Source organism: Poeciliopsis prolifica, unplaced genomic scaffold (genome assembly GCF_027474105.1).
Source record: "Poeciliopsis prolifica strain line A6 unplaced genomic scaffold, Auburn_PproV2 SCAFFOLD142, whole genome shotgun sequence".
In the NCBI taxonomy this organism is placed as follows: Eukaryota; Metazoa; Chordata; class Actinopteri; order Cyprinodontiformes; family Poeciliidae; genus Poeciliopsis; species Poeciliopsis prolifica.
The window spans coordinates 237,840-252,500 of record NW_026562517.1 but is presented as its reverse complement, the minus strand read 5'-3'; the positions used below and the strand labels follow the sequence as shown (position 1 = coordinate 252,500).

At 37.3% G+C, this 14,661-nt stretch overlaps 1 protein-coding gene across 2 annotated transcripts in view; it reads left to right on the top strand.

Moving 5' to 3' along the window:
• LOC129355708 (POU class 2 homeobox associating-factor 2-like) overlaps positions 1-8,528 on the top strand; it is a 21,553-nt gene extending 13,025 nt beyond the window's left edge. Inside the window, exons 2-5 of one of the 2 annotated variants that reach the window (XM_055025309.1) lie at positions 2,349-2,400; positions 3,729-3,768; positions 3,893-4,173; positions 7,714-8,528. In XM_055025309.1, the coding sequence (XP_054881284.1) occupies positions 3,762-3,768; positions 3,893-4,173; positions 7,714-8,148 (723 nt within the window). In that variant the 5' untranslated portion in view covers positions 2,349-2,400; positions 3,729-3,761 and the 3' untranslated portion in view covers positions 8,149-8,528. The remainder of the gene's footprint in view (positions 1-2,348; positions 2,401-3,728; positions 3,769-3,892; positions 4,174-7,713) is intronic. The other variant, XM_055025308.1, reaches the window with a different exon arrangement.
• The last annotated feature ends 6,133 nt before the right edge of the window (positions 8,529-14,661 follow it).

Genomic DNA, 14,661 nt, shown 5'->3' with positions numbered 1-14,661 from the left:
TGCGTGTGCCCTAGCCAACATGGGCTTAATATCAACTCTTTCATGTTAGCACTATGCAAAACAAGAGGCTCAGTCATTTTTGTCCTATGCAAGCGGCCAGAGTGTCTGCACTGTCTGCATGTCCTTAGCTCTGCACAAGTGGGACTACCAAGAAATAGAAACTGTACAAATGGTAGGTCCTTTTTGCTTCGAAAATGTGAAGAAAAAAAATAGTAAATGTAAGAAGACATACTTCAATCTTTTTCAATTTTAGTTGTAACTATTTTTTCTACTGTCAAGCCTGCATTGAAAAAAATATCTGGGTATCTACCTTATTCCTTACCGCCTGGCTTTGTGTAATTTATGGGCACAACTTCTACTGCAAACTGGAACCACCATTTATTTCCTGTTAGCAACTCACTAACCGACTTTCCACAGAGGTTTTAGGCTATGAAATATGCAGAAACACCAGCTATCACAGCTTACATGTGGCAGGATTGTTTTACTCCTCCCTGCAGCTATTGCGTGGGGGGATGGCGACTTGAAGAAGTGGCTGCAAACAACCTGCATTAGCATATTTAGCCACTTCACTGACTCAGTTGCCTATGGACTACAATAACATAAAAAATGATTTAATGCAGTTAAGGGGGTTTTCTGTACTTTTAACTATTTATGGGAGAAATATACCAACACAAAGTCTAACAATCACTCTCGTTTGTTATAATATTAATAATAGAAAAGAAGAAATGTGAACTCCTGGTCCGAACAAAGCCCAAGCCCAATTTCTGGTCAACGTGGCGTCAACATGATCCAGGAGCTCAAGTCCACATTAAGCAAACTCTGCATTTCCATGGACTTGACAAAATATAATGTACAAGAAGATCGAGCTCTTGCATTTAAATGTTGGCCCTATCAAAACACGTCTGAATTAAATTTTTCTTTTATTGGTTTCTTTTGCTTGAAATATACTATCTTCGTGTGTTGTAAACATACTGAAATTTTATCTTTCTTTTGTCCACACAATGAAATGAGCACACATAAAGCATTTTGGGTTCTCTCTTCAAGTTCAGAAGTTTTAGCCAAATTCTTTTTGTGTCTTTATCTCAGTAGATGATGAAAACTATCACTTACTACAGAAACTCTGCCTTTTTTGTTTCGGACGTTCACAACACACCTGGTGCTGCAGTCACAAACTAAACTTAGTCTGATTATTAGTGTCAGCACAACAGTTACCTCAGCTCTGTAAGGGCAGATACTTTCCAATGGCCAGTTGAATTTAAAGAGTAATAACTTGATTTAGCTCGTTAATTTTCCTCCTTTGTCTTGGATTCTTGAGCCTCAAAATGCTCAGTGAGAAAGAGCAATCATACAACAACAGAATTCAGATATCTAGAGTTTTATCCAGAGAAAATCAATGCACAAGGAATGTTACAATAAGCATCTCACCCAGATTATCAAAAGTCCAAGACGTGACAAAACAGAAATAATTGCACGAGTTGAAAGAAAGAAAGCAAGCACAGAATATTTACGACCTGTGCCTGTTTTGGTTTTCTCCTCAGTGATTGAACTAGAACATGTTTGTGTTTTACTGAAACAAAATCTAATGCTAAAAACTAACTATAAGTTTGGATCTAAAACTAACTAATTCAAAACATGCTTAAAGAAATATATTTAATTCTAGTATGGATAAAATTATTCAGAAAAAGTTTTAAGATCCTAGTGAACTTTTGAACCACACTAGGAATTTGTTAATTGCCTGTCAGACAAACTTCATGTCTATAGATCAGTTAAGGAGTCTAGGTCTCTCTTTCTGTAGAATCGTCCCTATAGAATTTATGTAAGTTCAGAGAGTGAGCAGTTGTTTTATTTTGGATCTTTATCTAAGTTTGTCTTAACGTAAAGGTCAGCCTGTGTACTATTGTGCTAATTTAAAATTGTTTTTCAATGTGTGATTCGGTTCGGTTCTAGTCCAGTGGGGAGATTTTGGCAGCAGCTGCAGTCATTTCTCCTCTGATTTGCAATGGAGAACCTTGAGGTTCTGGTTGTGTTGGATTAAATAAACCCAAATATTTTATTTTGCCTTAGAAAAATTTATTACTGGCCTAAACACAATAATAAAGATTCACATCATAAACTTTATTATTTTTTAAATTCAAACAAAACTGCAATAACTAAAGAGCTGTAAACTATACATTAAGCAGAGATGAAATCCACCAGTTTGACTTGCATTTCCGTGCTGCAGACTCTTTTTGTTCCAATTCACATCACACCAAGGTAATATGGTGTGTTTTATACTGTTGGCGCAGAAGGGCAGTTCAGATCTCTGACCAGCTTCTCTGCTTTTCTCTTTATTACTGTCATTTCTTCAGAGAAACGAGCTGCTAGCAGCGATGCTAACTCACTGTCATTCCGTTACAAAAGGTAATGATCGTGTTCCTGTCGCTCCCCGTGATTAAACTCTTAATTACAATCCTCTGTGCTGAGCAGCTCTCTGAAAGGTGTGTCTGTGAACAAGTTTTACTAAACATTGCACAATAACTGAAAAGAGAGATGTAACTTCTATCATGTCTTTAGATTAGCAAAAAACCCTACAAATTATAGTGAAACATTGCTACTTCCGGTGGGCGCCGGATGTAAGACCCATAATCGTTTGCCCAGGAAGCCTCCCAGAAAGTACACACACATATATATATATATATATATATATATATATATATATATATATATATATATATATATATATATATATATATATATATATATGTTATTCTCTACATAACGTTTTTCAGTTCAATGCAGTTCTTTTTTTTTTTTTTTTACTGAAATCACAAAGCAATTTAAGAAACATTTCAATTAATAACAGAGTTTTAGAATAGAAGTAGACTATTTTTCCCACAGGGGAATAACTCAAGTAACATTACCACACCAACATATTGTTTTGGTGAGAAGTCAGTTGTCAGGCAGATCTGATCCACAATCCTCTTGTCATCCAGGGGCACGGTCATATTACTGCCACCTCTGGAAATGACATAATCTCCACAGTATCATTTCCTCTCCTTTCTGGCTCCTCTTGAGGAGTAGGTCAAGTGGATTATAGCTGCATGGTTATTTGAAAATCAGAAACTGCAATAACTAAAGAGCTGTAAACTATACATTAAGCAGAGATGAAATCCACCAGTGTGACTTGCATTTCCGTGCTGCACTGTTTTTGTTCCTCTCTGCTCAAAGGATTCAATGATAAAATCATATGATTTCAACCAAAATTCAAAAGTTTTCATCTTGAGGGAAGCTATTGAAAAACTAATTATTTAAAAATAATTAGTTTTTTAGATAATTGTGAAAAAAATGGATTGTTTCAGATTTGAATGCATAGTTCAAATACTGGAGGGTTTCCTCCAGAAAACCTGAGAAGCTCTTTGGTAGGGGTGCTAGGGCAGCCCACCAGAGGCCCAAAGTACTACTACTTTTATGTTAAGAACATTAATAATTTCAAAAATCTGATGAACAGGAACAGGCATAATAAAAAAACACTGATGTGAAGCCAACAATGCGTGCTGACCCTCTCACTTCCAGTTCATTCAACTATAAACCAAGCTTACTCTGTCTTTACAGTCACTGTTGCTAGTATATTAAAAATCCTTTTTAAAATAAATAAATAAAGTTTAGCTTGGGGGTGGGGTGGCACGTAAAGCCTTGTTTATAATAAACTTGGGGAAACCCTGAATTAAAGCGCTACTTCTTCCTCACAGGGAGGATCGACTACTCCACCATCGTTTGTCCAGATGCCAGGTATGTCTCAAAGTAGCACAGCTGTTCAACAATAATTTTTACTGGACCCAAATTTTTGCCTCCAACTATCCCAGCACATTATTTTTGAATATCATATGACAAATGTTTTCTTACCCTCCTGCAGGACCACACATGCTGCCCAGCTACTACAGCATGAGGCGTCCCTTCATATCTGATGCAGACTTTTGCACATCTTCCAAACAGTTTCCTTCCGATGTCTATTCTTCCACACAACCCTCCTCTATGAGCAGCTACTCCTCTCTCATCGACAGCTACTACCCAGAAACCTTTGGTGACTACCGTAGTGCAGCCACCTTCTCTGGCTCAGGCAGCTCCTTCCTGCCCTCGTCAACCATTTCCTCCCTGCTGCCAACTTTCAACGGAGATTCACCGCATTTATTTCTGGTAGGATTCTGAGCACTTTGCAAAGTTTTTATATCCCTTGAACTTTTGCTCACAAGGTGATACATATTTGTATATAATTATGAAGTGGAAACAAAACACTACATGGTTTTAATTTTCTTATGCACCCACAATTTTTTTTCCATTCATAGAGCCTCAATTCGAGAATGGTACAACTGTGGCTCCCATCGAAGGCGTGTGATGCTTCACACTTCTTGAATTTTCTTTTTTTTTTTTTTTTTTTTTTTTTTACAAAAATTCTCCTAAAATCACAAACACAAAAGCATTTATGTGTTGCTCACCACTTTTATTTTACTTTCCATTGAATTAGATCATGACAGCTGTAGACCAAAAGCATTCAACCACTTTTGCTTGAAAAAATTTGAATTCCACACCAAAATAGGAAACAATCGACTCAAAAGGCTCAAGTCCTGTGATACTCAGACTGCTTTGCTTGCATTAATGTTAAATTTTTGAGGCAGAGTACTTTTACACCTAAAACTAAACATAGTTTGACAGAAAGGCTTCCACACTTTTCAGCTTCTAGACACTTCCTTCCCCTTGAGCTCAACGTTGCTTTTTGTTGATCTCAATAAAAGTATGTTGTTGTTGCAGCATGACAAAATATGAAGACATTTCTTGGATAAAATATTTAATAAAGAACCGATTTTGAATTTGCTCCACTAATTTAATCTAGGACAAACAGCTCTGAGAATCTGTTGAACATGCTAACATTGTAGACATAAAATTAACTCGCTTTTATGATAATCTTTTATCACAAAACTGATTAATGTAATATGAAGGTAAATTATTTTAACATATGGGCATGTTACATGGAATAATGGAATGATTGAAAAAAATCAAATACAGAGTTTTTATTTCCTTTTTTTTTACAATTCCACTGCAGAGAACAGATGCGCGGATTAAGACAAAAGCTTTCATTTTTAATGTTCTGTCCCTCAGTTGTTACTCGTCACATCATTTTCAATCACACATCAATGGTAATTTTCTGGTTTTGGTGGCAGGTACTTCCCTCTCTTCCCTAGCAACAGGATATTCAACATAATACAACACTGTGTGGTGACTGTTGGAGATTTATTATCTGCACATGTCTACACCCACTTTCTCACCTGGAATGGATACAAGCACTGTCCTGTAAGCAGCAAGAGAGAAGTATTGGAAAAATGTATTAGTGAAGGTCCTAGATGGAAAGTGTTTTCAGTTTGGATCTTTAAAAGTGTTCCCTGCTAAAGTTATCTGGGAAACCTGCTGCTGGTTCACACACCCTACAAAATAAAAGATTTTACACAACAGCTATTTGGTGATTTGGGCTTTAGAAAATTAGTATAATTTCACAACCACTGTTACACATGGGATTGGTGTGGTCATGTAAAATTAAGCTTACTGAAAATTTCAAAGTAAAAGCCTCATTGTCCCTTTGGTCAAATCTTGTGTTTTACAGCTTTTATTTATTTGCATTTTGAATATTAGAGCCAGGCTGCGATTTATTTCTTTTATTTTTTTTTAAATATGACAAAAAGTCATTTTATTAAGAACCATATTAATTATTACCATATTTACTATCACCATATTAAGGCGATAAAAAATTAGTGGGATATTGGCTCAAAACAAAGATTCCATGATTGTCATTGCTCACTTTGAACCACACTGGACTTTCAAAATAAGGCCCACACATACCCTACAAAACAAAACCATTCATGTTTTATACAACAGCAGTTGCATATTTGGCCCTTATAAAATTTGTATAACAAAACTACTGTAACGCATGATTTCTGTGGTTTTTTAAAATCAAGCTTATAGAAATTTTCAAAATGAAGGCCTCAGTATTCCTTGGCTACTCAATGTCTTTTAACCTGAGGAAAGAATACAAAAAAAAAACATAGGCTTCATGGTTGTGCTCCAACACATTCTAATAGTACAATCCACATGCTAGTGATAGTCACATTTACTGAATGTAGCATTTAAGGTAACCTTAAAGCATGATGTTGAAACTATTCATCTCATTCAAAATGCTCCATTTACAGCACAATGCTGCTGGAAAAGGAACAGTATTATCTCTGCAGGTAGTACAGAGGGATATCGACCAGGGTGTTTCTACGCTGGTAAATATAGAAGAGTTGCGTAAGATAATAATAATTAGCCCCAGAAAACTAGACTTGTTCCTGGAAAAGTTTCCCGTTGTGGAAATGCTCCTTGTAAATGGAACTGTCAGTTCCATTTAAAGGCTGAAAAGCTTTATATTTTCAATCAGAAATTGGAATATTTGAATTCTGACTCGGAAAGTTGGAGCTTCCTCACAAACTCCAAATTCAGAGGTTGTGAGCAGCTGGTCTGCAGCTGCTCACGATATAACAGTTGGCATCCAACTGTTATAGGGGAGATATGGTTTGGCCCCTTTAACATCATTACAGGTTTTGGGATTTACATGTGTTTACACATCATTACTGTGAGGTGAGGGGGTTGTGGATTAAATCAATGCACCAATGTAGCAGTGGTTTGGTTTCACACTGGAGTGTCAGACAGGCCACTGTTCACCCCCTCACCTGTGGTGGCTTTGCACCAAGAAGCACTGAATGAAAACACTTAAAGAAGCAAAATAAAAACCCTCTGAAGACACTGACCACAACTTTCTTCTTCATCAAATATAAATAAAATAGTGGTTGGACGATTTATATTTTGTCTTTGATGAGTCTAGTGCTAGACTCATGTTTGTTTTGGTTGCATTATGCCAGAATGTCTTGGATAGGTTTTCTGCTTGCTTTTGGGGTGGTCTCTGGTTTGCTTGCCGTTGACATATGCATTCGAACCACATCAGAATTCACTTCCAACTAAAACGAGACGTGTTTGTAGGCGGACCAGAGTTCACTTTTTTGGTCTCAGTTGCACATTCACATCCTTCTCAAAACAACCAGACTGTTTGATTAAAGCAGACTAAACCGTGGTGATGTGAAAGCACCTGTAATCACTTTGACAAGGATGACTCAATCACACTTTGAAAAATGCATTTGAGATCAGAGAGCAGAGACATTAAGTGTCTCTGCTCTCTGATCTGAGAAGTATATTGGTCAGCCAAATCTGATGCTGATAATGACAGAACACGTAACTGTGGTTGCTACATGCAGCCTAGTTACCCTGGAGAAAAGCTATAGGTGAAAATTTTATGTAGTTAGCCATGCCAAAATGCTTCTGCAAACTCAGATGCCTCTTTGAAATTCCTAAAGACCTGTACTCTATGCAGATCAACTTGTATCATGTTACATGGACGCTGTAATGAAAGTTATAATATCAGACGATATCAAATGCAGCATGAATGTAGCCCTCTTTTTAAAAGTGCTAAAATGTGTTTTGGGAAAACATACAATGTTCTGTAAAAGTAGATGCTGTGAAAAAAAAGAAGCTATCACAAAATAGATGATGCCGTGACAGAAGACCTTTTGTGATGGCTGAAGATCAGGATCCTATCTGATGAGGAAATGAATAACTGAAACGTTCTTCCTCTTTGTTCATGTTTTCCTGCTTTAGCGTGACTCATGGGACCAGTCGGGACCTGAGCCAGTGTCCCAGGTGGAGGGCCTCTGTCCAGACAGCCTGGGTTCTGTCAGCGTCCCACCCTCAATTGCCAGCCCGGAACCCTCCGGGAGCCCATCCCAGTACCGCGCTCCCAGTCGCGGCTCCTCCATGGGCCCTGTCTCGGGCAGCCAGCCGTACACCCTGCATTCATTGGAGGACGTCCACTACCACCCTTTGACTTCTGGTGGCACCTATTCTGTAACATCCTCCTTTCCCTGCCCCCCGTACATGAGCAGCCCCGTCAGTGACCTGGTGTCCAAGATGGTGACGGAGGACATGGCGGAGGGTCACAGCAGCCTCCCAGCTGGCACCGAGGCCCACTCTTCGTGGGCCAAGGAGGACGGGGTGAGCCCCTGGTCCCCCTATGAGCTCCGGAGGGCCTACTGACCTGAGTGTCCAACCAAGACTGAGAGGTCAGAATGTCCAAATGAATTAAATTTCACAGACTTTTCCCAAGAAAAGCACTGAGCTTGACATAAAATGTTGGAGATGTGTGTGGGGGTTTTTTGGACATTCATCGTCATTATTTTATTCAACAGCTAATATTTGTACTTACATAACAACAGAGTAGTAATTGGTTGACCAAGTTGGCCAAAATGATGTGGTAGGAAGATCACATTTACTTAGTGAAAAGAAGAAAATAAAGGGGTTTTATTATTATTATTATTGTTATTGTTATCATCTTTTTAAATTTTTTTGTCTATTTTTCAAGCTTGTATTATATGTAAAAAAGATTGGAGAAAATGGCAACTGTACCTGAAACTGACACAAATAAAATGCATTTACAGATGAAGTACATGTTCCATCTACAAACTACTCCATTGTTCATGTCTCTTCCTACAGAGACATGAACAAAGCCTCTGCTATGCTTTTCTTTGAATGTTTTTAAGTCTCGTTTTGACTTGAAAAGCAGACAAGAAGACATGTTTTGGTTGTAAACTATACCACGCTGTCAAACTTGTTACCATTTTTGTTTTTACATCATGGAATTTTATGTGCTAGGCTTACAAAAGTAGTGCATAAGCTGAGTTTGAAGTCAAGTTTATTTGCATAGCACATTTAACCAACAAGGCTGAATTGAAGTGTTTTACACCATAAAACAAAATACAATAACTGATTATGAAACAAAAAACATACATCAACTATACATCATGTAAACTGATCGATATTCCATTTATTATTGCCTTTGAGTCATTGAGACTCAAAGGCAACTCTAGCCGGATGGGTTTTAGCTTTGATGAAAAGAAGCTCAATATTTCTACAGTTTTTCAGTTTTCTGAAGTTTGTTCAATATTAGTAGAGCATAGAAGCTGAATGCTGTTTCTCCATCTTTGATTCTGACTCTGGGCATATGGAATAGAAGGGAACCAGATGACAACTTTAGTGTTAGATTCATATTTGTAAAACTCTGAAAAGCATCTGCAGGTTTGTGAGTTCAGCTGGCCTGAGTCAGTGCCTCAGTGCTGGAAAACTATTTTCACTGCAGTTTTCCAGCTTTGAACTAGAGACTGATTTGTTTCATACCTATTTTTTCCACAGTAACTCAAGCTCAGGTAGATTGGAAGCTTCCATCTATTTAAACAGATTAGACTGAATGATTGATACATGAATTGATACATTGATATCAATGCTGAATATTGACATCAATTGGCTTATGTCGCCTACAAAACTACCAACAGGACTTCATACTTTCTTTCTTTTCTTACCTCTGTTAGTTATGGAACGACCATAACTAACTAACTGGATCTGTCCCTAAACTCGACTTATCCAGTTTAGATAATGAACTAGACAGATTAGGCTGGATGTTCAAAGCTTGGCATGTTGTTTTCGAACCTTACTCTGACCTGTCTGATGTATTCTTGGGTCTGGGTGGAGCTTTTTCTTGTCTAATGTTGTCAGGCAAACCTCTGAGGCCTTTAAGGAACAGCTAAGTTTACAGGTACTGGTCATAAAACGAGAATACTATATAAACTATGATTTATGTCAGCAATTCCAGTCAAAAAGTGACTGTGGCTCATTGGCATTACTTCAACATCCGTCCGAGGTTCATCTTTCACCTCCAACAACATTCCAATCACTTGGCCATAGACCGCTTGAGGAATAAGCCATCAGGCTTGTTCTTCCGGGCCTCTGCCACCTTTTGGAGTCACTCAGCCAAACAACACCAACACATCAACATCCCAGGGCTCCATCGCAGGCGAATCAACTTGTCGAGGCCTCAAGTTCCGGATCGTCGCTCATCTTCAATGTCTCTGGTGACATCATTTCCGCCTCTACTCTCTCCTGTAGCTCCCCTAGTGGGAGTCAGGTCGTATTACATTCTCTGCCCGCATCCTCTCTGAGCTTCAAAGCTCTTGTCTGGACAATTGTTTCATTTTAACCTCCAAAGCTTCACAAACATATTTTTAACATGCGTAATCAGAGCTCCCCCTTCTGTCCCTTTCATGCAATAACTCAACTTAACATCCTTGTTCCGTTTCACCTTCATTTTGCCATCAAATTCTAAATGATGTTGACGCCTGTTACCAGGAAAAATCTTCCGGAGCAATCCGTTCTACACAGAATCAGAAGAAGTCTCTGACCGAAGATGTTCTGCTTTCCCAAATTAGTCTCGTGTCTGGTTCATAATTTTCTCAATTTATGAAGAATCTTTATTTGCGTAATCATCTCCAAAAGTTCCACAGTCAAGTCATCAAGTTCTGGCACATTTCAACAAGGCAGTTCAAAAGTGCTTTACATTATGAGAAAAAAAAAACTTAATTGAAATATAAAAAGTTGTCTTGTGCCAGTATTGCACATAATGTTATAATGTTTTAACAGCAACTCTAAAGAGTTAAGTCTGAATTTAAAGGAATTCAGTGTTTCAATAGTTTTGCAGTTTTCTGAAAGTGTTTCCACATTCGTGGTGCATAGAAGCAGATTGCTTGTGAATGCAGAACAGTTTGCAATCTGAAAACCCAAGAATTCAGGAAGGTCAATACAACAGCAGATCTTTACGTAATGTGGCAAATCACCATTCAGTGATTTATAAAATAACAACAGTATTTCATTGTCTAGTCTCTGAACTTCAGAGAGTCACTGTAGGGACTATAGAACTATAGTGATGTGCGCTACCTTCTGAACTTCAGCCAAACACCAGCAGCAGCAAGCTGTCTGATTTAGTCATCTACAGAACAGTACCAGTCTACTTTATCAGGCGGTCGAACCTGACATGACACTCAACAATAGAATTATAGAAAATGCTCAACATCTTGCTGCAAACCTCGAAGGCTACTGGCTTCCTCAAGAGAAATTTCATACACTCTAGTATTCAGTTCGCAGGTCCGAATTTGATGACTAACTCTCCATTATTCTTGACATGACTCTCCGATGTGGAGACTCAGGCTTCCATCAACATCACCTTCTTTTTGCAGTCCAGGTAGAAGGCGATTTTCAACAATTTAATCAGAGGATGTTCTGGGTTTCCCTTACCATGAATAACTGCCCCATTTTGCTGCCTGCACATCTTTCTCGCAGTTTCTGTGATGCTACATCTCATCCAGCAACTGTTTGTTCAATTACTCTCCCTCATCATCCTCATTCCTCATCTTGCACTTCTTCAGCCTCTGATTGGCACTCTCCCTCTGCCCCTCTGCTTCATATTAACCCAAATCTCAGACATCAACCCTCTTGTAAACTCACCAATTTTCTGAGGGTGCCGACAAACGAAGCTCCTGTACCAGGGGAACAGGGTGAGCTGCAATAATTTCACCTATCTTGGCAGCTCAGTCTCCAGCTACAATTTGCTGCATACCTGCTAATTTGTGAAGGTGTCTACGCAAGGATATTCTGACCTCACAACCCTACTTCCACTGTAAATTTACTAAAATTATATCTTTACTCCAAATCAAGGTGATTGCTCTCATTCCTACCCTTACATTTCATCTCCAGAAGATACAGAGTTTAACTTTCTTGTTGATGGACTCATTCATGGTTTTCAGTTGGGCATAGATATTCTCTATTTTCAGTTTGTGCCTTCAGGTCATGACACAGTTGACTCATTTCTAGCCAAAGAGCTCAAAGAAGGGTTCAATAAGATCATTAAAATCATTCGCATAGCAGGTCAAGGCGTTGGGCTCTGTAAAGCGGACATCTTTAAAGTCCTCCTTATTCACCCAGATTTTCTGGCGGTCATAGACATGTTTTGGAAAAGAGCTTTTACTTCACTGCTTTCCTCACTTTTGTTCGTCATGTAGCCTCAAATGATCAATCAAATCACTTTGCTCTTTTATAGATGTTTCAAATAACAGTTGCTTACATTTCTTGACTATGTGAACCATGCAATTGTAACATTCCTCAGAAAAATCTTACGTTTCTAATATTCTACCAAAAAATATTTTGGTAGAAATATTTACCAAATATTTCTACCAAATATTTTGGTAGAAATATTTGATATTTCTAAAATACTAAAAGTGGTTCTGATGCAGTAACAGAACCAAACGCAGATTCTGATTCATTTGGTCCCGTAATGCTTGGTTGAAGGTAAGGGTAAGGCTCACTTACCCTCAAGCACTCCTACAAGAGCATGTTTTTCCTTTACAATGACTTTCCTATTCATCCCAAGCACTTTCAACTCCCTCTATAGACTTGGTGGCTATTACCAGGGGCGATTCTAGGATTTGACCTTTAGGGGTGCTTAGCTCCCAGCAGGGTGAAGACCCATGAGAAGATATTCATTTGTGCGTTTTGTAAATGTAACTGCTTATTCACATACATTCACAAACAAAATTAAAAGACATGTCAGTAATTCATAGAATAAAAGAACAATGTTCATTTTACTCAAACATATACTTATAAAGAGTAAAATCAGAGAACCTTAATGTTTTCCAGAGGTGGATGTACTCAGTTTGAAACAGAATCTCAAGACTACATCATACCTGCCAACATCTGCTAACATTAATGAGATACATGCAGCTGTGGAGTGACAGTCTTAGTGGAGTCTGCTCCCCTGGAAAAGAAAAGAAAATCTTAAATTTTACTAAACTCTTTTTATTGTCAAAGTATAAGTTCAGGTAAAAGACTCATAAAAACTAGTCCTTAACCTGAACTGTATTTTAAAATCATACTGAACATTACTTTATCTGAACATTATGCAGCTGTTGGTCTTTTTTTCTTTAAACAAGAATGTTTGTCCATCTATGGAAAAGTGAACGGGTTTTACTATTTCAGTTCACAGATCATGAAGTGGGTCTATCATAGTTTCAGTAAGAAAAGCATCTTTTTGTTCACAGACACAGAAACAGCCTTCAGCTAAATTCTGCACTAAAGAACAGTGCAGAATTTTAGTTCTGCACTGTTCTTTAGTTTTACCTTATTTAAGTGACTCCAGAGAGATTTGGGTAAATAACTACAAAACAGCACAACAGTCACTAATCAAACTTCAAAAAAGAGCATTAAGAACCAGGATCAGACTAACCCATTATTTATAGGGTTAGGGTTAAATATAACCCTATATACAAGAATAAAAAATATTCTTAATTTTTAAGAATAATAGTTGGTTCTTTATCATGTAAACCAACATTATAGAGTCCAAATGTTAAAGAAGGTTTGACATGGTAAAGATACTTCATATACAGTATAAGTAGAAAATAATTTACTCCCCTGCATTTTTGCCGCATTATTATCATTTCTGCTCTGGTGATAACTCGGCAAAGGTTCAGGCATGTCACCGCAAGATGGCGCTACGGTGCCGCGAGAGGAGCAAAAGTGGGCGGAGAGAAGCAGAGGACGAGACTTTCTGATTAAATAAATAAATTCAAAAAAATAATAATAAAAAAAATATATATATATATATATATATATATATATATATATATATATATTATATATATATATGCAGCTATTGCTATATATATATATATATATATATATTATATATATATATATATATATATATATATATATATAATATTTATTTATTCAAAAAACACGAATATATATATATATATTTATTATTTTTTTTCCTCTCATATTATTATCATATAAAATTTCTTTACGTCGACCAAACCAAAATAGATATAACTACTATATTGATGAGCATGCAGTGGGTGTTATGATAATTACACTACATGAAATAAATGGGCTCTTTCATATTCAGGGAAAATTAAAGAAAATGATTAGAAACCACTAAATATGTTTTAATAATAAGATGTGCTAAATGTTAAGCACATCAACAGTTATTTTATGAACAATATGTGGACAACATTTTCACATATATTTACTATGTTTTTGTGATTTTATTGGATAAATGTCTTAATATGTGATCAAAGAGAAGGTATGTTAACAAGCTTCAGTAAATAAAAAAACAAAACACAAATGTGCTTTTTTGTTGAACTGTGTTTTGTCAGCAGAGCAGCTCAGTGCCTCCCGCCCTGCAGCAGGTCAGAACTCTGGAACCACTTGCTGCAGCAGCTCAAGGCCTGCATGGCAAAGATGGCTGCTGCCATTTGCCCCGCCCCCTTCTATCCTACTTTTGTGCGTTTTTCTTTCCCATAAAACCTTTAAAAATGAAAATTTCACACATTTCTTGTGCACGTGGTCCATCAGTGGATATGTGAGGTCAGATTTGGGATGAAATTCACCTTTAAATCTGTGCAAAAAGCATCATCTATAGCTGGTGTGTGTAATAAGGGCTGTGGTGCTCTGATATGCCAAAAGGAGCATAAAATTGATAAAAGTGTGGTTTTTTCCTCACCAAAACATAAAACACAGCTATATTACATTAAAGTGGGGCTTTTACAAAGTCCTTGGGTAGTTATTTTTATTGAAAAATTGATTTGAGAGCGATGCTTCTGAATATTCAAATTGTAAGTAACGCGCAATCAAATCATTGTCAAATCATTGAGTTCTAGGGGTTTTAAA